Source organism: Psittacula echo, assembly GCF_963264785.1.
Source record: "Psittacula echo genome assembly, chromosome: 2".
NCBI classification, from domain to species: Eukaryota; Metazoa; Chordata; class Aves; order Psittaciformes; family Psittacidae; genus Psittacula; species Psittacula echo.
The window spans coordinates 50,023,155-50,048,672 of record NC_137737.1 but is presented as its reverse complement, the minus strand read 5'-3'; the positions used below and the strand labels follow the sequence as shown (position 1 = coordinate 50,048,672).

Genomic DNA, 25,518 nt, shown 5'->3' with positions numbered 1-25,518 from the left:
ATTTAATCAGTCCTATCCTTATTTGATCAATAGCTTTGTGACTAACCTCAGTTTGCCAAATTCTCCAGTTACCTGAAGAGGACTAATTGTCTTGGTTCCTTTAGTAACTCTGCCTCCTAGGCAAGTTCCTTGTCCTTACCTGAGGATAAGGGAGACTTACTCAGGACAAGGAACTGTGACAGTGACATTCTTTTTAGCTGTATTCCACAGCTGGCTAAGTTCTTGTTCCCACTGACAATTCACTCCTTTCAGGTTTCTGGTACTTATGTCTTGAATGAGTGTTTTTAGCAACTGACTCAGTGTAATATATTTGACATCCGTAAACACTCCTATTTTCCCTGATGATCATGCGGAGTTCATCCTTTCTAGTGTATCTGCCCCCACAGATGGTTCATACATTTACAAATTAACTCATGAGTTTATCTGCACTCCATTTTACATGTCTGCCTTGTACTTCCTTCTAGCACTTGTAGCTTTTCTTTTATGATCGGTAACAATGTTTCTCAGATGATGTTTACTTGGTTATCTGCATATAAATTTGAGAGGTTTGCAATTCGAGCAAGTCATCTTCATACCCTTTGAAGTCAACAGAATTTAAAAGTGTTTAGGTGCTTCCTGAGTTGCAGTACTGGATTAAAATCAAGTTCAACTCTCTATGATGAAATACCAGGGCTTATGCAAAGTAAAAGAATGTTTACCTCAGCCAATTCAGGTCACGCTTCCTTCCCAGCTGATTTTAAGCCAGAAACAACATCAACAATGTAACATATGTGTCATCAGAAAGAAAAAGAAACTATTTTCTTCATCTGCCAGCACTCAGAACTAGTGACAAAATGAAACCCTTTTGGCTTTGATGGATGTACCGCCTGAGCCAGCATAAACAAGCCCTAGAGTACACAAGAATAATTAGCATCTCGTGTGACTCCAGACCTTTTTAGTTCATGCCCATTTCCAGTAACAAGTAGAGCAGAGATGAGTCATGAAAGTGTTCATGGACACTCATGAAAGCTGATGACTTTCACAAATTTTCCCTTTTGTTCGATATACTCTCTGTATAATGGTGGATTTGCTACAGTAATCTGCAGACATTTCATAGAATCATAGAATAGTTACGGCTTGAAAAGATCATCTGGTTCCAAACCCACTGCCATGGGCAGGGACTCCTCACCCTAGACCATGTCACCCAAGGCTCTGTCCAACCTGGCCTTCAACACTGCTAGGGATGGAGCATTTACCACTTCTTTGGGTAACCTGTTCCAGCGCCTCACCACCCTCACAGTAAAGGACTTCTTCCTCATATCTAACCTAAACTTCCCCTGTTTAAGTTTATCCCCATTACCCCTTGTCCTATCACTATAGTTCCTGATGAAGAGTCCCTTTCCAGCGTCCTTGTAGGCCGCCTTCAGACACTGGAAGGCTGCTATGAGGTCTCCATGCAGTCTTCTCTTCTCCAGGATGAACAGTCCCAACTTTCTCAGCCTGTCAGAGCTAAAAGGCCTTTATTTCACAGGCCTTAGAAATTTTTGCGACACTGCTCTATGGACTGGGCTAATGTTTTGCTAAAAGGCAGCTGAACAACATGGACTTCAAAGCTCCACTGGCATGTTTTCTACAAAAAAATCCAGAAAACTCTTATTCAAGATTCGATTACAGGAAATAATATACAGAAAAACTGAGGTCCAAGTCCTTTCCCACTAAAATTAATCAACATAAATAGTATGAGATTTCAAAGCTAGCTTGCAAGATGGAAATCAGTATACAAGTTTTTGACATGCAAAACATTACAAGTCACTAGTGTTTTCTGAAAAATGCATTTTTTTACCTCAAGTTTTTCCTCAGTATTTTAGGATTTTACAGGCATCTACAGCATAGGAAAGAATTATAATTTTTCAGACTCCTTAAATCAAATAGATTAAATAATACAAAAGATGCATTTCCTACATCTAGACTACATTCGAATGCATCAACAATCATGACAGTGAACTTGAGTGGCTGTCATCAGAATTCAAGAAGAACATTAAGCCTCAATTTATGTATATTTACAGGCTTATTTATTATGGCACAGGAAATCTGAGAAAACTGCTGAAATGTCCTCGAGGCATTTTTAGTCACTGAATGACTGCAGTGTGCTTTTGAAAACCAGTCTAGGGCTGAATGCTGAAACGATGGTGTTAGTGGTGTGCTGCTAGAGGCTGTCAAAAGTACAACTTTTGAACAGTAAAATAGTGCTCTCCTGGACTTTCAAATCACACCTTTCCTTATTTTACCCTCCTCTTATTACTACAGATTTTTGACAATATTGCAGTTACACATCTTCTCTTCGCAAAAAATACCCTTATGCAGAGGTGGGATACAATGCACTTGCATCAATTTGTCTCTTCCATCCCAGCAACATATCTCTGTTGTACAGCATGAGCTTAATTGTGCAAATTTTAACTAATTTTAACTAGTAACTAATTTTAACTAGTAACTAATTTTCTACTGATCTTGGAAATTCAACATGTGGCATAACCAGAAACCTTGTTGAGTTTCACAGGTCTTCGAGTAGATACTGCTCTTTACCCACCATAGTATCTTTTTACAATGACATATGCAATATTGTCAGTGTGACAGAGAATGATTCACCTCACATGAAAACAGGCCAGATTAATTGCTCCCAACAATTGCCTGTTTCTCCCCAGTGTCTACAGAGCAGCCAATAGTGCTGTAAGTACCTATACTGTTGGAAAATGAAAGTGTGATAAATGCTATGTGAAATGTGTCTCATGCCCCACATAGAACACCTAACTTGATTAAGTTTGATATTCTCCTCTCTACTCACTTACCCTCTACTAATGTCTGGACAGCCATTAACTCATTCAGTGTTAGGATTTCTGGACTGTCATCCACCACGGCTGAATTCCATAAAATCATTATGTACGCTCTTTTTCTCTGGAAATTCTACCCATCTCCCACATATATAAACCCGTTTTCCACTTCCTCCAAAGGATATTAATCAAGTAAGACACAAAACAGTTTTATTTTTAGCTTTAAATAAGGTTTTGAGTTCTAGTAATAATTTTACCAATAATTATACAGAAAATATCTCACATTTTAAATAAAACTTAATTACTTCAATGTCTATTTCATGGAACATCTGCAATTTTCTTTATAATTAGAAAAAAATATTCTAAGGACCTAAACGTATTTTAATGTACCTTTTTTTTTAATGTTCATTAATGGATTTAGTCTCTATGTTTGCATTTTCTTAAATAAATTCTCAAGCCTTAAATGTTTTTGTCCTTTCACTCTGATGTGCACATATACAAAACCAGTCCAGCTCTTGATCTGTGTTAGCTCCTCAACTTTTTCTGCACATCTCTACTACTATACTCTTTACTTTCTTCTTTACCTACTAATAAAGCTAGCAAAGGCAAAAAAGCCTTGTTCTTTATCCTTATTTATGTGGCGTCTAGAAGAATGCTCCTGCACCTTACATATAACAATCACTTTTCAATCTCTTAATTTGCATCATTTATTTCTCTGGTGTGTCATTCACAGCATATCCAGGGAAACAATCAGTCTTCCTAGAAAACCTTTGTTCAGCGACTTGTTCAAAGTATGGCCATGGTGTCACTCCTCAATTGCTCTTCCCTCCTTTTCCTCTAGATGATATTGCAGATACTATTCTTAGCTAGTTTCAATAAGATCACTTACTTTATTTGAATGTTTGGTCTTTAATTCTTGTGATTTATTTGCAGATATTTCATAACGAAAGAAAACACAACAGACCATAAACGACATCTGTTTCTCCTATTTTTCAGCTTACATAAGTATTGCCACCATATTCATCATCCTGCTATCTGATATCCAGTCTTTGAGCAACAAGTTTGCTTACCTACATGTGCTTCCTCATCTATAAAGATGTGCAACGCTGAGTTTGGATTGGAAAGTCTTGTTTATATATACATTTTATCCATATATTAACCACTAGGTGGCACTTTGCATTTGGATTCAAAAAGTTGCCACTTCGAAGAAGAGGTTCAGCATTTTTAAACTGTCTGGGCATGCATGATACGTGAAACAAATAGAGAGGGCTTCGAAAATCAGCCAGAAAGCTGTCAGCCAGACTAGCATTTATTTTTCAAACAGGGAAACGTTTTGATTTGTGTACTTAACTTGACAAAGCAGAAGCAATCTCAACCCTTATGGGCAATGTTTTCTAGACTGTATGTAAGTCTGAATGCTGCAGCATGTAATTGAGACCACATGGGAATTTATGAATATATACAGACTGAAAGTCTTTCTTCATTTTCACACAAGTAGTAAGAAAGAAAGAACAGAAAACGAGGTGCTAGAGAGATAGCAAGCTAGCAAATGAGAAGCGAAGCAAGCACACAGCAGAACTGCTTAAAGCGGTAGTAAGAAAGTAGCACAAATACTGTTGCTACAAGCTGCACTGCTGAAGTTATTTGCTGCCTACATTTGCCAGGGCCCTGAGTGCACTAATAGGTCTTAATGGCCCTGACCAGCCCCACACCCCTGCCCAGGATCCCACTTGGGCTCAGGTCTGGGCATTCAGCAATGTGGTGGGTGCACCTGACTTCACGCTTTGTCACAGCAGTACCTGTGCCAGCTTCTGTCTGCATCTCAAACCACTGCTGGGGCCCTGCCCGGCCATCCCAGGGATGTGCCCGACCCTGGTTCCCTGCACCTGCAGGCTGATGTTCTCAGCTGTCCCTACCCACGGAGGTGCTCATGCCCAGGGCTGCCCATAGCTGCCCTCCGGCTGCCTTTGCTGCAGGTGGGATGGGCTCTGCCTGCCTGTCCTACCTGCCCAGGGGCTCCCAAAGCCCTTCCACAAGGAGCTGCCAGCTTGCAGTTTATAGGTTTTCAAAAGCCAGTCCTACTACCAGGAATGGCAAAAACACTGTTACTGGGATTTCTAGGGGATTAATGTCTTTCCACTAGATATTTTTAGGGTTCTGTAAGGAAATATGGACATTGCCGTCTAAAAACTTTGAAAAAACCTTCTGAAAAAGAAAATACACCCAAATCCATCCAAATCTTGCATCAAGTAAATCCTGCTTCCCAACTACTCAAAATGTTCTTTGGAGACAAGCATTTGGTTTTGTATAGACAGCACTCTAATCTTACCATAAGAACACCATTTCTATCGTACTCAACAGATATTAATGAATGTATAGTCAAAGCTATAAGAGTTATCTTCATCTTCATGTTGCCCTAATTTAGACATGCTGCACATTCTCAAAGAATATAAACATCAATCCCCTGTTCATATAATCCCTATCACAAAATATTAGAAGTCCCTATAAAGTTTTGGGACCACATATTTCTGTTAGTTTAGATTATGCCTGACCCATGTGCTCTTTGTTGTATTAGCTGGAGGTTTTTTCATGCTTTGGTATTCAGAACTGCTTCCCTGTGGTGTTCGAACTTTGGATGTCATGGAGAGTAGACTGCCATTGCCACAGCTGTCTTTATCAGTACTCAAACACAAAACTATGCAGGGCAGTATTTTTTTCAGAATCTTATGAAAACCAGAATAAATTCACTTGCAGCTGTGAACTTTCCTTTTTCAGGGCTCTAAATGCTACTTATTAATGTATACTGATGAATTTCTATTCATGTTTAAGGAGGGTGTAGGAATTTCAGACCTTCAAAACTGTAGAATGCATCTGTGGCCACAATTTGCTTCTTTTAAAAAAATTCTGTTATTTCACTCTTAGAAATCTTTATTATATGATATTTTTGAATGAGGCTGATCATCCTCACCATTTATTTCCTGTTGGTTATTCTTCAGTAGGCAACTCCTTTCACTCACAGTTCTTTCTCTCCTAGTGCCCAGCCTCCTCAGAAGATGAGCCAGCTCCACCTCTGTCCCTCAAATATCCAAGTATAGCTCCCACAAAGCCCAGACATTGTCAGCACCATAAAGATGATCAGTTTTATGTGGTGTCATTAACAATGACACTTCCATTAATGGATGCAAAAATAAACAAACATCCAAAGCAGGCCCTTCAGGCCCCCTCATAAAAATGCATCTGAACAGTAGCAATGTCTGTATTACAGCTAGAAAAGCAGCAATGCAGATAAAAGAAAGATAAAGTTGACCTGTCAAGAGCTACTGATGGTGAATGAAAGGAAGTTCCATGATCCCACTACGTAATTTAATTCTACCTTTAATGCTACCTCAGACAACTTCAAGCAACACTGTAGTCTGAACTAATGACTCATTTTACAGAGAAAATTGCTGCAAAACCAAACAAAAACTGTTGGAAGACACTGATGAGATTGGGAGGATTAAGAAAGGGGGAACCTTAAGGAGATTCCCTTTTATGTAGCAGAAGAAAGGCTTCATCTGGCTTTCTGTAAGTCTCCTATTTACTGATATGGAGGAAAGAGTGATTGTCAGGTTGGCTTTGTTGTATTCACAGTCTTTTTGTGAGACACAGAGATGGAGGGGAGGAAATGCAAAACAGACACCTTTCTTACTGGAGAAATAACCTTAATAGCAGAAGTTAGTTGGATAAACTAACTTTTGGACAACTTGCCAAGAGTCCAACATTGGAATATTCTTCCTGTTCTGAACAGGAAAATGTGCTGTGTTTCATTCACAAGATTGTGAGTTCAGTGGTAGAATAACTCAATGAAATTCTACTACAGTATTACAGTGTAATTCAGGAGATCAGACTATATAGCTACACTGGTCCCTTTTGCTTTAAATTTATGAGTAGTAGTCCTGTCTTGTTTAATTCCCCATTACTAGCTGCATTATGAAGCCTCTCTTTGAGAGGTTTATGAACTTCTTTCCAAATCCATTTCTCTTTCCGTCTACATCCCTTCTGCAAAGTTAAGATGTCACATCTAAAATTAAAAATGTTAGCTGGCATATGAGTCTCACAAAAGCACATTTTGGAAAACAAAAGCCAAAAAGACTGATTGAACTGTGCAGCCAAAATGAAGAAAAAAAAAAACCCTAGACTTCTTTTTTTTATCTTAAATATTTTTCAAACTTTCTGTTGTAGAACCCTGTTGTGAAGTACACTGAGTCTTGAAATTTTTTACCATATCATTTCACGTTAAGATTAAAGGTGCACAGAAATGAGTCAATTACCTTATAAGGAAAAATTCTAAACACAGAATAAAGACAGAAATTTGCAGTGGGCCAATTTTTTATATTTTCTATCACTTTTATTGGCAGCTTTCTGTTTTACATAAGAGGATGAACCACGGATAGTAGATAAAAAATGAATTAGCATTTTTCCATATGGACCTCAAAATCCACAGCTATTATAACCTATTTAGAAATAAATTAATCTGCCACCCAAAATGAGCAAGCTAGGCTTCCACCTAAGGTGCATCCATACCCCAGGTGTCAAGTCATAGGAGGAAAGAAGAAAACAAATGCAGATAGAAGCTAATGCAGTCTTCATAAAATAAACAACTAGATTTGCTAGAGAGCACTAGAGCGGAAGGCACTGCCACAGATCTTTGGAGAGTGACTTTCTTCCCTAAATGGAGTGTAATGCTCTTCACTAATGGAAAAGTATGTGCTAATGCCTGAAAATCCCCCAAAGGGTGCAAAGCAGGAGGTCCAGATGTCTGGCAGTTTGGTGTTGGCAAATGAGCAGAATTTACACAAACTGGGTCTGTGGTTTTACCATATCCTTAGCATTATTCAAAGGATGTTGCACAGTATTTGTACAGTGTTTCCTTGCAAAACACACTATTGCTTTATTAAGCTATGAAGTAAGCAAATCCTTCATAGACTTCCTAGTCAGTGATTTTAGGTGCACTACTCAGTGGGATTCTTCAACCTTTGTCATGAAGCAGCTCGGGTAAGATAACTGCAACATTTTATTATATAAAACTAAAAATACCACAACTGCCTTTAAATCTTTCCTTTATGCCTCCCTAACTGGGAGCTGAGAAGTATTACCTAAGGCATTCAATATATAATTGCCATCTAGGACACAGGGGAAACTACATAAAACCTAGACCCTCCAAAATTCAGTAGCTGTGCATGCCAGCCAAATTCTGGAGTATGTTACATAGAGGAATGAAGGCTTCTCAGGTGCTCAAGAAGTTAATGAAAAAATTCCCCTGATTTTGATAACAGAAGCTCAAGCCTCCAATGGAAAATCAGCAAACCTTTATTTCCAAATGCTAGACAGGAATGTCGCTAGATTTCATAATAGCTTTTGTAAGGCAGGTAGAACATACTAAAGTTAGAAAAGCATGACAAGGGCTATATAATATCTTTCCCATACAGGAAAAAAGTGAAATAAGATTTTTGAATTTATTGTAATTAATTGTTTCAAATGTACTAACAGTTTTAGGCTCCAGCTTGTCAATTTTCATTAGTAATTCTTTATCAGTAGTTAGAGTATCACTGTGATAATCTGCAAGTCTCTGTTCAAAATATTCCTTACATCTTTGTATGAATACAAAGTTTATTAGAAAAATCAGAACACACAGAGAAAGCATATTTTTTGAAAATGCAGATGCATATATTTAACATAGGCTCCTCTGAACAGGTTTTTGGTAAAGGTACCTATAATGTGAAGCACAGGATGAATTCCTTTATAACGATGCCAACCTTATGGAGTTTAACCATGCCAAGTGCAAGGTCCTACACCTGGGTTAGAGCAATCCCAGGCACAGCTACAGGTTGGGCAGAGAAGAGATTCAGAGCAGCCCTGCGGAGAAGGACTTGGGGGTGTTGGTTGATGAAAAAATGAACATGAGCCAGCTTCAGTGTGCGCTCGCAGCCCAGAAAGCCAACCGTATCCTGGACTGCATCAAGAGGAGCGTGACCAGCAGGTCGAAGGAGGTGATCCTGCCCCTCTACTCTGCTCTCGTGAGACCTCATTTGGAGTATTGTGTGCAGTTCTGGTGTCCTCAACATAAAAAGGACATGGAGCTGTTGGAACAAGTCCAGAGGAGGGCCACAAGGATGATCAGGGGACTGGAGCACCTCCCGTATGGAGACAGGCTGAGAAAGTTGGGGCTGTTCAGCCTGGAGAAGAGAAGGCTGCGTGGAGACCTCATAGCAGTCTTCCAGCATCTGAAGGGGGCCTACAAGGATGCTGGGGATGGACTATTCATTAGGGACTGCAGTGACAGCACAAGGGGTAACGGGTTCAAACTTAAACAGGGGAAGTTTAGATTGGATATAAGGAAGAAATTCTTTACTGAGAGGGTGGTGAGGCACTGGAATGGGTTGCCCAGGGAGGCTGTGAATGCTCCATCCCTGGCGGTGTTCAAGGCCAGGTTGGATGAGGCCTTGGGTGACATGGTTTAGTGTCGGTGTCCCTGCCCATGGCAGGGGGGTTGGAACTAGATGATCTCAAGGTCCTTTCCAACCCTAACTATTCTATGATTCTGTGATTAAACACACAGTTTTTAAGGGTTCATTACCACATGGGATTCATTCTAGTATCCTACAAAATGGAATACACCCTTAGTTTTAGCCAGGCATTCAATTACATGTATAAATCTTTCCACTGCTGTTTTATCACTACCTACAGGACTGAATCAACATCATCAGACTCCTTCCAATACATGAAGCTCTTCCAGAGCAGTTTGCCTTCAGGAGGCACCTCTCTTCCACTGAAAAGAGGCTGTGAAGAAAATATTGATAGCAAATGTCTTTCTTCCTCTAGAGAACCCAAAATAAAACTGATGCGCATCACAAGGATAGCCTTGGAACTCAGCATCTGGATCACAAAAGTGGATCTTGAAGAAAGCTTGACTTTCAAAGCCATGTAATAGAAAATAGTGAATTTATAAATTCAAGATTTAATTCATTAAGCTGAGCTACCGATTATTTCTCCATCTGGCTTCACACTAGTATTGTTTATGTAACAGTCGCCTCTCTTCAGCACTCATAAATAAAAAAATCTAAATGTAGTTGACTTATTCCAGTAAGATTTTGCTTGGAGAGATATCCATGTAACTTATTCACTGTTATAATTTTTATGATTACTTATCTGGATTAATAGGAAGAGAAATTATAGTAAAATACAAACTGCTGATGACCCTTTTCATTATTTTCCTGTATACTAATTGATATTAGAATATACATAAGAGGGAGTTACATATTTAAATCAAGAAGAGAGGTGGAGAAAGCATTGTGAATTGGGACTCATGTTTATGCTCAAGGGGCACTGCAGATGGTAGGTCCCTGAGGTACCATAGTCATCTTCAGAGCGCATCCAAAACAGACTGAACATGAAAAAACAAATACACTGTGTATCACCTAGTTCAGACAAATGAAAACAAATGCACTACAAGAGTACAGCACTAATCCTTTACTTTCAACCACAGATAGAGATGCCTGGATCCAAGTCTTTCAGCTTTTCCTCAGACTTGTTCTTTCTGCTGGTCCTATCATCACCAGCCTGCAACCTCTGTGCCAGTCAGGACACATACTAGCAGCAACAGATTAAACATGGGAATACTCCCATGTAGTGTTCTGCCCAGTGTGAGCAGAGTGCCTGGCACACCTCTCACGACACCCCTGCTCCAAATGTACGTTTAAAGCACAGCCTGCGTAGATTCTAGAATACATAAAATTCTAAGCACAAACATGGCAACTGCAACAGCAAACAAGGTCAAGGGAGAAAATCTTCTCTACATTACAGTTTATCTTTTCTTACCTTTGTAGTCTACTGGCTTTGCATTCTTTAGAAGTTCCATGCATCTTGTTTCCTCCTTGTGAATCTCCAGCTGAAATCTGCATTCCGGATGGACACCATTCACCTGTGTCAAATTAACAAACAGGCCAGGGTCTTGAAATATGAAATAAAACGGTTTATGAAGAATGCATCTACCAGTAATGAAACCCACAACTTTAACTGGCACTGGTTTTGCCCAAGTATATGCTAGGTGTTTTACGGATACAGTCACTACCCATTTTAGCTTCTCACACATAGACTTTTCAAAACAAAATGTTAAAATAACCTACTGGAGCATTCACTGGCTCCTTCCTGTAGCATTTCAAGACCAATTGTCACGTACAAAAAAATATTTAACTTTCTAGTACATTCATCAGTATTGTTTCTTTAGACTTTTTCCTACAGAAAAACTGGGTTAAACTGAAGCAGGAAAGTAAATACATTTGCTTTTTTTTTGCCTTTGTAATAAGTTAGGAAGCTGAAAGTTTAATACAAATCACGGAACATGAAAAATTACCAAACTGCATTCACATTAGCATTGTAAATTTTGCTTTTCTTCCCTTTTCTGCCATGTATATTTTATCTCCTGAAGGCCCCAGAGCATGATTATTTGATTCAAGCAAGTGTTACACAAGAAGAAAACCCCACTCCTTCAAAAATGAAAGCACTATTGCTTTTACTTGTTTATAGCCCTGTCCCCAGTTCTTTGGTTTTCAGAAAGGTTTATTTATGGCCACAGGAAGAGACAGAAATATAGTAGTATTGGGGAGAGAAACAACACACTGGGAAGTTGTACTGAAGTCTGCTGGATTCAGAGAGGCAAACAAAGCCTAAAAGAGAAATATGCACAGCCTGTGAGAAACTACATGGGAGAAGCAACTGTAATAGATGACAAATGGGAAAGCAGGAAACTTCACTGGAGCCAAAGGGACAGTGAGGTTAGCAATGAAATAAAAAACAGGGAATATGCAGTACTTTGGTCATCCTCACACTGGTAGTTACCAAGAAAAGGGTGGTCTCTCTCCACGATTCTCACACTTTTTCTCACCTTTTCTTTAGGAATCTCTGATTCATGAGACAATATATTTCAAAATGGTAACAATTAACTAAAAATTAACCAGGACCCAAAGTTAGTGCAAGGACCTGGTTATTCTGCAGACTCCTTGTGGAGCCACTTGAGCAGCTTCTGGAAACACAGCGTAATAGCCATAAGCGTAACAACAGGAGCTGTTATGAAAACTCATGAAAACCTGTCTCTTCTCCAAATCTCTCCGTTCTCATCTACAGCATCAGAACCTTCGTTTCCCCCATCATTTGTCTATATTGACTATTCAAAATATGTATTTTCAGGGTTGTTTTTTTTTTTTTATTTTTATAATTCACAAAAGTGAATTTGTACAGATCCTTAACATCAATTAGGATTTCTAGCACATGTAATAGAAAGTTCAGTGTTACACTGACGATAATTTTTGCTAAATATTATCTCTGCTCCAGATAGCTCCCACGTAAAATCAAGTCACATGTACACATAATGCTTTCAATTGCATTCTTCTTTCACATAATACTTTTTTTCAAATTGCAAACATTTAGTAACTGAGAGTAGGTCTCTTCCTCATCAGAGAGTATCATAATTACTGGGTCTTGGAAATGTAGGGTCCAGCAAACAGAAAAGTTAACTACATGAGGGATAGATCAAAGTAGCTACTGCAATAAAGAAGCCTGCCAAGTGACTTCTCTCTCTCATAGTTCCAAAAGAAGTTCAAGTTTCCCAGTATCAGTGGTCTGACAGCAAAGGTGACTTTGAGAACATACACTTGTTGGTACTCTAAGATAACACAACATTACTTCTCAAACCTGGGATTCATGCCAAAACGTAACATACTTTGTGTTAATACATACACCTGTCTCATGCCGATGTACTCCATCAAGCTAGAGTTAGCCTTCAAGACTATGTGGCACTGATCACATTCTGAGACACATCAAGAACCCAAAAATGGATTTTGAGGGCAGCCAACACCTTTCAGGGCTGGAGTTCATCTACCTTTCCCTATGCTTAACCAAGGGTAAGCAATCCTTTGTAACCAACGAATACAGAACTGTGTGTGCTGTGTTGCACACTGTAAAGGTACACAGTGAGGAATCTCTGTGTTTTTAGTAGCTTAACAATTTTTAAGGCATCCAGAACAGCAGTTTGACTGGAAAACATTTCTTCTGACAAGCTGCTTACATTTACCTTCAGCGTCATTTCCCGGCTTTTGGTAGAAATGATGTGTTAATTTAAATGTACAGGAACAAAAATTTGGAAAGATTTAGAGAGCAAACTGTTTTGTTTTTCATAAACCATGTTTCCAGCAACGTTATACTTTTACAAGCAACTAAAGAAACACATAGAAATACAAAGATGTTAAAAGCAGACGCCTTGAATTTGAAGACTTTCATATTCTGAATGCTTTGCATGTTGCTACCCGGTTGCATGCACTACAGATATATCAATCACGCAGGGTTTTTCCCCATGCCATGTAGCCAGCGACATTCTAGCCCGTGCCGCGGCAGCGCTCTGTCTAAACTCCACAAACTAGTGCTAGACACCGGCTGCGGGGGAAATTGCGGAGAACAAGTGACTGGGCGAGGAAAAGCGCGGTATCGTTCCCGTTCCACTCCGCCGGGTACGTGAATGTGGATGGGATCCGGCCCGCGTTGCCCCGCCGGGGCGGAGCCGTCCCGGCCCCTGAGGATCGCCCGGGGTGCGGGGCGGTGACCCCCACCGCCTGCGGTCCGGCCCGGCGCTGCCTGCGCGGCCGGGGAGCCGGCGCCCGAGAGCGCCGGAGGGGAGGTGGGCTGGGAATCCCGGCGGCGCGGCGGAGCCATCTCCCCGCGAGCGAGATCCCGTGCGGGACACCCGGTGAGGCGAGCAGCAGCAGCCACTTGCTCCCCGAAGTGAGCGCGGGGAGGCCGAAGTCTCCGCATCTGCTGCGGCTACCGCTGAGACCCCGCTCCGGGTAACGGAGAGCTGTCAGGGAACGGCCGGCCCGGACCCGGGGGGTCGGCACTGACACCTTCAGCGGTGGGAAGAGCCGAAAGGATCACCCCGTCCGCGGTCTGAAGGGGCGCGTGTTACTTTTCTCCCGTCGGCGCGGCCGGTGCTGGAGGTAAGGGCGGCGTGACTTACCCGCCCCAGGCTACAGCAGAGGGAGAGGAGAAACACCGGCAGGTTCCTCATGCCAGCCAAGTGCCGGGGCTGGCGGGCTCCGCTGCCCCGCGCCGCTCGGCGGGCCCCTTCCGAAGGCAGCGAGCAGGAGCCAGGTCTCTCTGCGGCACCATAGGGCCCGGGGGCGGCTGCCGGGGCGCAGAGCCGAGACCCCCGCCCCGCGGCAGCAGCCGCTCTGAGACTGGAGGTGGATCCCGCACCTGCTCGGGCCGCCGCCTGCAATCCGCTCCGGCGGCCGTCAGCTCCCGGCCCGACTGAGTCCCTGCCGGCCGCCGCCTCTCTGCGCTCAGCTCCTCCTCTAGACACCGGCTCCCTTCCCTCCCGCTCCTCAGCTCCTCTCCTCGGCGTCCTATTCTCCTCCTTCCACTCCCTGCGCGGTTGCCCCCCCCCCAAGAGATACGACTCAGTCCAGGGCGCCCCCCGCCCATCCCGGCTCTCCCGCCACGGGCTATTCCCGGCGTAAGAAGGTCGTTTTCCCTCCTTTGGCTGCCACAAGGTGCCGGAGAAGCCACCTCTCCTCATGTATACACATCCTGAGGAGCCTGAGTGCCCATCCCGACAGGGGACCGGCGCCAGCACTGTGATGATCAAGCACAGTCCCCCCAAGCCAGGCAGACACGAAAACCCACACACAGCTGTGGGGTAATTGAAGTGATTCCTGGCAGGGTCAGTCTAATCACTGGGTAGATCAACAACTGTATTACAAAATATTTCTTCCCCTCAAGCTGTTCTTTTTTCCCCAGTCTCGATTTAGGACCAACAGTTTAAGTAAATTCCATATTATTGCCTGGCAGTTTACACCAGGCATGGATCTTGGTTTTGCCTCACAAGGCATATAAAATATATAATTGACATTTATATTAAGCCATGCTTTTTGTTATAAAATAAAGCAGGGTGCTGGCTTTGAGATGCTAATGAGAATAAATTAGAATTGTCTTTCCGCTGTCTTATACGTGCTGTCATTTAAGTACTATGTGTTAAAAGGGACCGAGTGGACATTATTAAACTCTCCTAAATAGCCTTATGACACCCCAAATAGCCAACTGTAAGCAAACCAATGACATTTCTAGGAAAAAAGCTCAAGAAAATTTTCATATTTTTAAGCATTTGCAGAAATTCTTTTCAGATATTGAGAAAAAAAGACCTGTTTATAACCTATGTGATATCTCTAAAAAGAAATAGTACAAACCGTAATGAGCAGTGTTACACCCTGCATGCTGAGAGCAGAGGGGAGCATTTAATGTAGAAAGAAAAAATTCTTGCAGGATGGAATGTGATCAAGTAATAAAAATATTTTCAGAAAATAATAGCCCTTTGGATTGACTTTAGTCTGTGTGTGGCAGGTAGACTGAAATGCCAAATTGCACCTACTCCTGAAACAGCCGGGTTGGAGAAGAACCTGGCTGTACCACTAGCTCTGAGATTCCTGGGCAGATTCTCAAGTCAAACTGCTTGGAAACGAAGAATTGCACAGTGCAGCCACCCTGGTTCCTGAGACCAGTGTCCGAGGTTCCTCTTCGGACTCCTGGTTATTGACACATGCAGTCTAGGGGTGCTCCTCACAATTTCTTAAGAGCTATAGGTCTTTCCGAGCTAACAGTCTCAAAACCATTTCTCTAATCTTATCTTTCATGGGAATCTGATGCCTTATCATTGTAAGGCTTTGGAAAACCCTTTCTGTCTTCTCTCTCTTTGGAAGTTATTTGTTGCACTTTGTGATGACTTGCGTTCTGTTCAGAGAGCAGCCATTCTCATGAGTGAAAGTTATACATGTCAAGGCTTTTCAGGTACCTCAGCAGTAAACACAACAGCAGACTGTCCACCAGCTGGTCTGCTCCAGCAGCTGAGGACAGAAGAGTTGCCAGACACCGAAACCCAATGTTTGAATCTTGGAGCAAATGATTCATTAGGCTGTTGAAGCCGAGTAGCCTGGGAAACCAATTAACAAATTAGTGTTAATGTTCTGTGTAGAAACAGTCTGGGGAACTGTCATCATTATTCCTTCTGTGGAATGACAGTGACTGGTATCTCGGGTAGCAGGCAATCTGCATACCCCAGAACTGACAAAGAAGTTTTGCAACTTGCATGTTCTATCAGAAGATTTTCCAGGGTCAGTTTTTTGTGATGTTTTGTTTTCGATGAATCAGTTTTTTAGGCAAAAAGAAAAGCCATCAGATGTTTCTCAACTATTTCTTCTGTCACTATTCCCAATGCTTCTTTCACGTGAAAGAGGCACCAGATGAGAGAGATGCATCAAATAGTAACACTTTTTCTTAGAGGTTTTTTTGGCTGAAAAGAATACAAATTATTGGTAGGTGAAGCCCAGAAAACATGGTTCAAGTTCTTTTAACTTAAACATAGCACAGTTCAGAGGCCTTTTATAGCAGATGAAGAGGGGAAAGACGAACAGGAATGAAGCGAAAATGACTGTTGATACATACAGGTATATATGAATGAGACTAATACTCTTATGCAACAAAGAATGGATAGCATTGTGAAGGAACCAAGGAGTCACATACATTTAGACAGTTAGGATAGATTTGATGCCATTTCCAAGAATGGTCTGTCAGATCCGAAGGAAAGAACAGAGAGATTTTGTGGAGGTACCCGTGAGGTACAGAAGAACTCCATGGACACAGAGGAAAAAGATGAAGTCCAATCACAGAGAAAAAATCATATCCTTTTCACAGAATAGAGGTGGCAGATAAGTAAATGCATTTTGATTGAAATAGAAATTATTTTGAATCAGCAGAGTCTGGCTGTTACAGAGAGAGCAGTAAACATGGAAATTGGAAGTTCGGCGGTAGGTAATGGACATGGTGGCATGCAATGCCAAGGTACTGCAAGCTGTCTGCTCCCATAGCACATGCAGGAGTCAAAAGGTTTGCTCCAATTTCTACTGGTGGAAGAGTGCCTACCAAGGAAAGGTAAATGCCAGTGGAGTTATAAGGAACAAGTACCTTCTGCCTGGCCATCTGTCTTTTAAGAGTCCTCTAATGCACATTGTTGGCAAAAAATAGCTGATGTGATTTTGGTCAGGCTTTCCATACTGAAGTAATGACATCAATCTCCTTTGAGCTGAATCCTTATTTAAATTGTTTGTGGAGTCCAAGATGTTTTGACAATTTGTATTCTATCCACAAATCATCTTCATGTCATGTGTATAAAGACTAAAAAAACATTGCTTTCTTTGTTTAAAAGGAGACTTTCTTTGTTCAGTCACCTAACAATCATTGTTTATACAGTGTGTAGTATGCAGTTGCCAGAAATACCTGAACTGCATGAAAAACTTAAAAGGATTTCCCTCCAAGTGTGTGTACAAGCCATCTTGGACAATGTGCCTCTTTAAAGGGTGGCTATCTCTTGAGCTGCTCAAGCTATTTCACATGTTTGGAATCCTGCTTTTGAGACCACAGAGATATTTTTTCTTTCACTGTATGTGAAAAGCTGTACTCTCAGTCCAAAAGGGATGCTCTTCCTGAGTCTTCACACCTAGTGAAGACACAAAGTCTTCATTAGATATTCCTAAATATCCCAGAGGCACTCTCCACTCTCATCCTACATTTTGTTAGGCTTTTTGTTTTCTTCTGCACAATCTGAAAGGTGCCAGGCCTGTGTGGAGCAAACAATATGTGCCTGCTCATGACCGTGGGAATTCAGACCTTCGACAGGCTCCAGTGGATGTACGGCTATACCACTGTCCTTTGAGAAGTAGTGCAGTGTTGCTGCTGTCCAACGGTTGACCCTCCTGCACCAAATGTTGTAGTAGCTGCAGTAAGAGGAGAAAGTAAAATGCAGATTCTCTGAATAAACAAAAGAAATTCATCAATGTATTTTATCTGCAACTCCAGCAGGTGTTCAGAAAGTTCTTCTATTTATTTCAGACTTTGGCTGTCATTATGGGTTGTCTTATGTCTATATGACCTCTTGAACTCGATGATTGTTTTATAGACAAAAAAAGCAATACCATGCAGAAGGAGAGTTTTCTAAGGAAAGGCTGGCCTTAAGTGTCACCTCAGCTTTTTCATTCTCTTCCATTTCAGCATCCTCTACAGTGCCCTCCTATCTCTAGACACAAAGAGTAGCTTCACGCCTTAGCTGAGAGCATATCTTCTAGTGACGATACTCAAACTGCTCCACAAACTTTTTTGTTGCAGGGGTCTGTGAAATGTCAGTTTACCAACAGCAGCATACCAAATGCATCCAAACGGCACATATGCCTAACCAACAATACAGTGATATGAAAGCCTCTTCAGAGCGGTCTTTCAGTAATGTGAAAGTAGCCTGGCTGATCAAAAATATGTTTCTGCAGATTAGAAAGACAAAATAATATAATGAAAACAAAGATACTTTTCTTTTTGGTATGTTAAACTCAGGACTTTTAGATGGCTTGTTTAAGGATATGTCTGTAACTGCAAAGTCTTCAGTCAGTCAGGATGTGCACAGGGACGTTGTTCACCAAAGACACAGAGTGTAATCTGTAAAGGTTAGTGTAAAGGACACAATTTTGTCCTTTCTTTCTCAAATTTGTAAGACTGCTCTCTCCTTCGTGATTTCAAAACAGCGAGAGATGCCCCCTGCAGTATAATAAACCTTTCAAATTTCTTGGCCAGCGTATTCTGTTTTTCCTATTTCCGTTATAGTCAGGTCCTTTCATTAATACTTATTTAACACATTAAGTGAATAGGCATTCTATTCATAAGTGAAGTAGAATCTGATCTTTTAAATTTATAAATTAGATATAAAATAAACCACTTGGGTATCTGGCATAATGGAAAATGCTTGACTAATGTAATTTTAGCTCTGATTTGCTACAAAGCTCCAGGTTTGATTTGTGATTCTTGATTCTTTTATTGGCCATGAAGAAATCAAATCTTTTATTGTGAAAATGTGTAGTATTTTTTATTCTGATACAATGAGAAGAAAATTTTCCCCATTAGTTTTAGGGGTTTTTATAATGTTTAGTTACGATGATGCAGAGTGGGGTTGTACAATTTAAAAGATAGACTTTACCACAAAACTCAAGAGGAAAAACTCAAAAACTGCAGAAAAAATGAACTGATAGAATGGCAGGAAATGCTTTAGAAAAGGAGAGAAGAGTAAGTGCAGAATGGAAGACAAATTAAACCCAAAATACAAGTAGTATTTATCAAGAGGAGTCCATACCAGCTTAATCCAATATTTCACTAAGAAAAAGTAAGAAAATATTTTTTGCACAGACATTAGATTTATTCTAGGTAGCTGTCAGTAAAGCATTTGATACAGTGCCATAGAAATTGCTAGTTAAAATTGAAATGATGGAGCTTAATGAAAAATCTGTTTGGCAAACATATGGTTGAATGAACCCTGACAAATAATGCTGATGTGTAAATACAAGGATAAAAAGAAATAGCAGTAGAGTTCCTCAGAAATCAGGTTGGGATCCTATTTTTTTATTTTTAGTAATTATTTTCATTACTGACAAAACAAAATTTGCTAATGAGTCAAGGTGTTGCCAACAGTAATCAGTATCTGGATATCCTACAGAACTGGATCAACTGAAAATGAAGTCCTAGAAAAAAGTTGAAAATTTAATAAAGCAAAGTGCAAAGTCATGTGCTAAAGAGCAACAAACAAGTGTTTCCAGCATAAGCTAAAGGGCGATAGCGGGATGGGTACAAGTCAGTGTGTGGTGAATATGAGTATTAATGTGACACAGCTGTGAAAAACAAATGTGATCTTAGGACGTGTCTGAGAGATACTTGCTGTAGAGTTACAAGAGTAATGAGGCTAGGTAACACGCAAAGGACTCGTCAGATCTTATCTAGAGTGTTGCATATAAATTTATCTGTCTGCAGTCAAGAAAGATGAATTCAGCAGGTCCAGAGCAAATAAATGAAGACCTAAGGATTTTAGAGAATGCTTGGTTGAATAGCCTGCTAAAATGTAAACTGAGATGAAATACATAATCAGGAAAAAACTACGTAGACAAAAGGAATTTGGCAGAAAAACAGGTGGATTAAGCTAAGTGAAAGTAAATGAGTAGACTGATATCAGGAAGATGTTCCAGACAAATATTTCAACAGTAAGGACAAAGAAAAAAAATTGCTTTTTAAGATAGAACTTGATCATCCAGTGAAAAGGATTTTGTACTGTGTCTCTGTGCAAACACTACACCAGGCTTTTCTAGAGGTCTTTTCCAAGTCCTTATCCTACTTTGTGGTTAATAGTGGCTTTCCAAACTTTTCCATCAAAATCACTGATCTACAGAAAATTGGTTGCTAGTTATTTTGTCTTTTTATGCACAAAAAAGTAGTTTTCTATACAAAGCGCACATCTTTGTGGAAAAATTTCTATTTTCCTTCAAAATATTACTATTTTGGAAGAAAGACAAATATTTAGCTTTCGGATAAAATTTTTCGTTTGGGCTTTTCAAAACAACCGTAAATTTTGCTGAAGGAGGAAAAAAAAGTCACTACTAGGCTCTACTTCCTGAAGATTTTTTTTGTTCAGTCCAACCTTTTCTTGGTACAAAGCAGATTTTAGTCCAAGTTACAAAACTGGACCTGGATCTTCATTTTTTTATTAATCTAGGAGTATTTGTATTAGGAACCCTGTACTGGGCTCTTCTCCAGAGACAGGGGGAAATGAAACATTAAGGCTTGCACTAAGGGATGATAAAGAAATAAATGAAAGAGTACCTACTCTTGGTAAAGGGAGAGGGGGGAGATATTGCATTAATATAGTCAAAAGATTGAACACTAATTTTGCATTATTTAATATCTTGGAATAGAACCAAGTACATATATTATGAATTCTTAGTCACACACTAAGTTACAGCTTGAGGTTGTTTTGATTGTTAAATTTTTCTGTCTTTAGGCTAGAATGTTGTTTGCACCATGGGGTTTTTTTCAACACTGCAGGGAGAAGACTGAACCTCAGCATACTTTAGAAATTCAGAACATTGTTCTGTCAAAACTTTGAATAGCCGTCAGCCTAATGGGATTTACATAAGGGAAGAATTTTAGAAAGAAAGATGAGATTTCAGAGTAGTTATCATATGGGGCTTGAATTCTATTGCTTAGCTCAAGTCTACCAAGGAGATGTGAAAGGAGAAACTTCAGTGTAATTGAACTTTTAAAAACTCTAAAATTGCTCTCTCCATTAAGAGAAAAATTCAACTGCATAAGGTAGTAAGTGAAACCTAATTGTCTAGTGTAATGTGATCTGAATGACACTAATCAGAGACGGATTATTAAAGCTTGTAACATGTATTACCCTTGTAACAGGAGGGTGAAAGAAATACATGTTGACAAAACAAGTCACTGTAATCCACAGGAATGTTCCATAGGCAGGATCAGTACCACCCACTTCAGGTGCTCAAGTTAAACAGAAAACATCTAAAAAGTAGGAAAAGTCAGGGCAGTTGTAACACAGGCTGTCAGTGTTAGTCGACGAGGAAAGACAGTCATTCGGGTCAGCAGGCATCTTGTCTACAAAAGGAAATAAAAGGAGCAGATGTGTGCTTTATTTTTCTCTAGAGATAACGTCTTTGATACTGTCTTTTTGGTTGAGATGAGCTACCTGGTTTGAAAGTTGTTAGAAATAGATGGATAGGAAATGACAGCCAGATTCGTGGCTGCATGATGGCTCAGCTTGAAGAGGACACATGGAGGATGCGTTTGAGCAGAAATGGTTGAGCAGATTCTGGCAGATTTTACAGCCAGTTGTACAAACCCTCTCAGACTAATGTGGCCCTGGGAACCCACTGTTCCCACTTCCTGGGAAAGTGCATTTATTCTTGTGGTATTACACAAAATATGGGTATTACCAACTATGGCTTTCAATAGCTGTAATAAAGTGCCTGTAGGTCCTAGATGCTTACATTTTTCTGGGAAAATATATGTCTGTGAGTTGGATCTTGCTCCATATTTCCAGAATCATTCTTTTACAAGTGCCAGCTAAGCCTTGAGAATCTAACTCTGAACCCTCTTGCTCTGATTCTCTAGAGTTGTTGAGAGTCATTGGGTTTGTGTAGCTGAAGTGAATATTGAGGAAGCTCAGACTGAAATCATTGAACCCTCAAGAGAAACTAAATTGCTTTGTCAGCCTTAGTCCTGCATTTGTGGCCCAATCCTGTTCACCTTGAGATCAATGACAACAATCCCATTGGCTTCAGCTGGGAATACAACAAGCACTTGGCTGTGAAACCACATAAATACTGCTCATACCTAAAATAGCTGGCTGGGTTTCTGATAATCAGGAAAACAATGGCACAGACTCCTCCTTTTTCAAGTTATGGTGTGGGGAATCTCACATATTGAGGAATGATATGCACTAACTACATATGCCACCAATTGGTTAGCCAAGTCTCCCTAACAGAAATACCAGTTCAGCTTTATCCCAGTTGCAATGTTTTTTTGGGGTTGGAAACTTAGAAATTAATCATAAGAGATGTGATTTCACTGCTTTAATATATACTGGTTTTAATGTAATTGTGCAGAATGATTAGTGAGAGGCAAATGTCAAAATACCAGACAGAAACTGACTCACCAGTCATAGGATTTAATATTAAGGTCAGGCTACGGAAATACAATGATCCTCAGTCTTTATTATCTTGCATCTTATGTAGTGATTTACTCTGGAGCAAAATGACTGGAGTGGATGTAATGTCAATTTTTCCAAATTTGATGGTATTTTGCATATTCCTTCCACAGTTAGCAATGACACAGGGCACAAAGCAGTTAAAACAAGACAGGAGCCCAGAACAAAGGAACAAGCTCAGAATGTCCTAGAAGATGATTATGAGAATTATCTGCAGAGATTTTAAGGTTTACTTCTTCTTTTTTCTCTTTTTGCTGCATTGAAATGTTGTTCTATCCAAATAGAGCACAACAAGAGTGTGCAGAGAGTGCATGCTTTCCCTTCCTAGTTGTTCCACTTTTCCCTGCTTTTTCTTAATGTATTTGCATATGCCAATTGGTAACTAACCTTTAATGTTTGTGTTCTTTGCCTGAAAACAGCTTTCATCACAGAGCTTTGATTGCATGGACTGCTCTAAAGTAAATGACCTCCAGATTACATTATGCTTGAACTAGCCACATATACTCACTAGAAGTATCTCAGTCCACAGTAGTACCGGAATACATGAAAGATTGTAAGATCAAATGCTAACACCAGATTTCATGCAATACAAAACTTCCATGTTGCTGTTACTAATTTACTTCTTCTCTATTACTGAAAGAGCTCCCAGCTCACACATCCTGTTAGTCTTTGCTGCATTTTTGTCCTAGTCATCACCCTATGCTGCTGACTTGTGTTTTGGTTGTAGTATAATGATGAATTACAGGGCTCAGTTTCAAAATGTCATCTGCTCGTGTTCTCACTGTTTATTGTTTTGTCATCTGGCCTTTCTGAACTGCTGTCTAGCCACCTTGTACTGGCTGGACGCTTGATAGCATATGGTAGTAATTTCATTTGTTTTTCTCAAGAGGTTCTTAAGTTCATTTGCCAAGTCCCACTTGTCAATCCATAATGTTAGCTTATCTGGGGAGTGCAATTTTTGGTCAATATCTGGATTTCAAAATACCCAGAGGCTATGATTTTGACCGCAGTACCCACAGCAACTTCATTACTACCTCATTTTTAGTATATTGCTCATAGAGACCACTTACCTGACTGAACTCAAAACTAAATGCCTTTCTGTTATTTTATGAAGAATTATGTGTTTCCAAAAATAAATGGTATATTGTCCTGTTTTCTTGTAGCTACTCTGAAATACAAAAGACTTTGCATTCTGCCAAGGGCTGAGTGCATTGATTATGTTAATGCTGATGGGAAGAATGATGCAGACGTGGCACTGCAGAAAGAATGCGTAAGGGAATTATCAAATTCAAGGAGGTAGCACAAAGTTAAAGAAATAGGTGGTTGCTCATGGAATAATAAAATTCAATAAATGCTCATGGAATAATGAGGTATGGAAAGGTCTGTAAGATGATACTTGATAGTCTGCCACTTTCTATGGAGTATGACACCCCTTGAGCCTCTTGAGTTAAAGGATAAGTGATGTCCTTGTGTAAGGTCTAGATACTGGTGTCATTTTCAATTGTGATAGGAGATACATAAACAAGAAGCCACTCCTCTTATTTTCAGAAAGAAGAATTACAGAAGAGGAAGCTTAATAAAAGGCATTGTCAAAGAGTAAAGCTCTGGGAAGGAGCAAAGAAGCTACTTAAAGAAAACATGTAGGAGTTCAGGGCAAGTGCATCTCATTTTAGAGAGACAAAAGAAATCCAGCATGACTGAACAGAAGGGTAAGGGAGATTATAAGAAGAAAGAAAGAACCTTTCCAAAGCTGAAAACGTGCCCAATGAGGGAAACCCGAAAAATCATAAAACTCCACATACTACATGTGGAAAAGCAGAATAGGACAGGAGATTCACTTCCCAATGACACCAGCACCAATAGTAAAGTCTTTCTCAAATACGTCAGAAGCAGCAAGTCTACTGGAGTGTCAGTACAACCAATAGAGGACCAAGGTACCTCAGCATTTTAAAAAAAGCTAAGCCACAGAAGAAAACCAAGGTGGGTTCTTTGCACCTGTGATCACAGTGAAGGAGTCCAGAGAGCTCACCTTGGCAGAGCCTTGCTTATAAGCAATGTTTCAAAAAAATCTCTCTGTAGTGAGGATTTTGGTAGAACTTATGGAACAAAATGACAACAAGAACAGTAACTTCCAGATCTGACTGTATGCCGAAAGGATCCTAAAGGAATTCTCAAGTGAAAGAACTTAGCTGCTAACAATAGTGTTCAATTTCTCACTTAAATCTGTGGTGCAGAAGATTGGCAGTGAGTTTATATTGTACAATTTTTTAAGTGGTATTCCAGGGGACATGTGTGGGTGGCATAAGGATGAATAATTAAGGATTGCTGGTACTCTCTCTCAACAAAGACTAGCTAGGACATAAAATTAAACTACCAAGCTACTTTTTTTCACAGAATGTGCAGACAATGCATACACTTATCCATAAGATGCTGGGGTTCCTGAGAGTTTATACACGTTAAACATTGAACAAATCAATGGCAGAAAACCCCTCAGAGGGTTACGTACAAAGATGTCTGCTGTTTTGGGAAACGCTTTAAATGCAAGTTGCTGGATTCTGCGGGAATACTTACTGAAGACCAACTGCCTTTGTCCTGTTTTTACACTCTTCTCTACATGTTATTTGCTGCTGTCAGAGATAAGGTATTGGATTAGTATGAAAGTCTTGATGGTGTTAAGTTTTACATTCCAGAAGTTTTAATAAATGTGTGTGTCTTTGAGGTTCTTCTGCAGGTAGTTAACAGGAAAAGGGCAAATTCCTTCCCCAGAATCATTCTCAGTAACTTGCTGTTGTGCAGGATCTGGAGTAGAAGCAATTCCCTGGGAGATGAACAAATGAAGAAACAACCCCTATTTATTTAAATCCTTTACAGCTCTACCCAAAATGTGTAAGAAGAAACTGAAAGATAAAGAAACAAAGCACAGGAAAAGGGCATGCAGCATCAAAACTCCGCCTATTAGTTCTTTCTTTTTTTTAACATTAGTTTTAATTTGCTCTTAGGATTTTCACACATTTTGCATAAGTGTATACACAGTAGTAAATACCT

General features: G+C 40.2%; 1 protein-coding gene across 1 annotated transcript in view; it reads right to left on the bottom strand.

The window, feature by feature from the left end:
* Positions 1 to 13,902, bottom strand: part of VIPR2 (vasoactive intestinal peptide receptor 2) — a gene marked incomplete at both ends in the record, with an annotated part of 47,646 nt that extends 33,744 nt beyond the window's left edge. The window contains 2 exons of the mRNA XM_080611129.1: positions 10,665 to 10,767; positions 13,852 to 13,902. Of these exons, the coding sequence (XP_080467255.1) occupies positions 10,665 to 10,767; positions 13,852 to 13,902 (154 nt within the window). The remainder of the gene's footprint in view (positions 1 to 10,664; positions 10,768 to 13,851) is intronic.
* Positions 13,903 to 25,518: the final 11,616 nt, after the last annotated feature.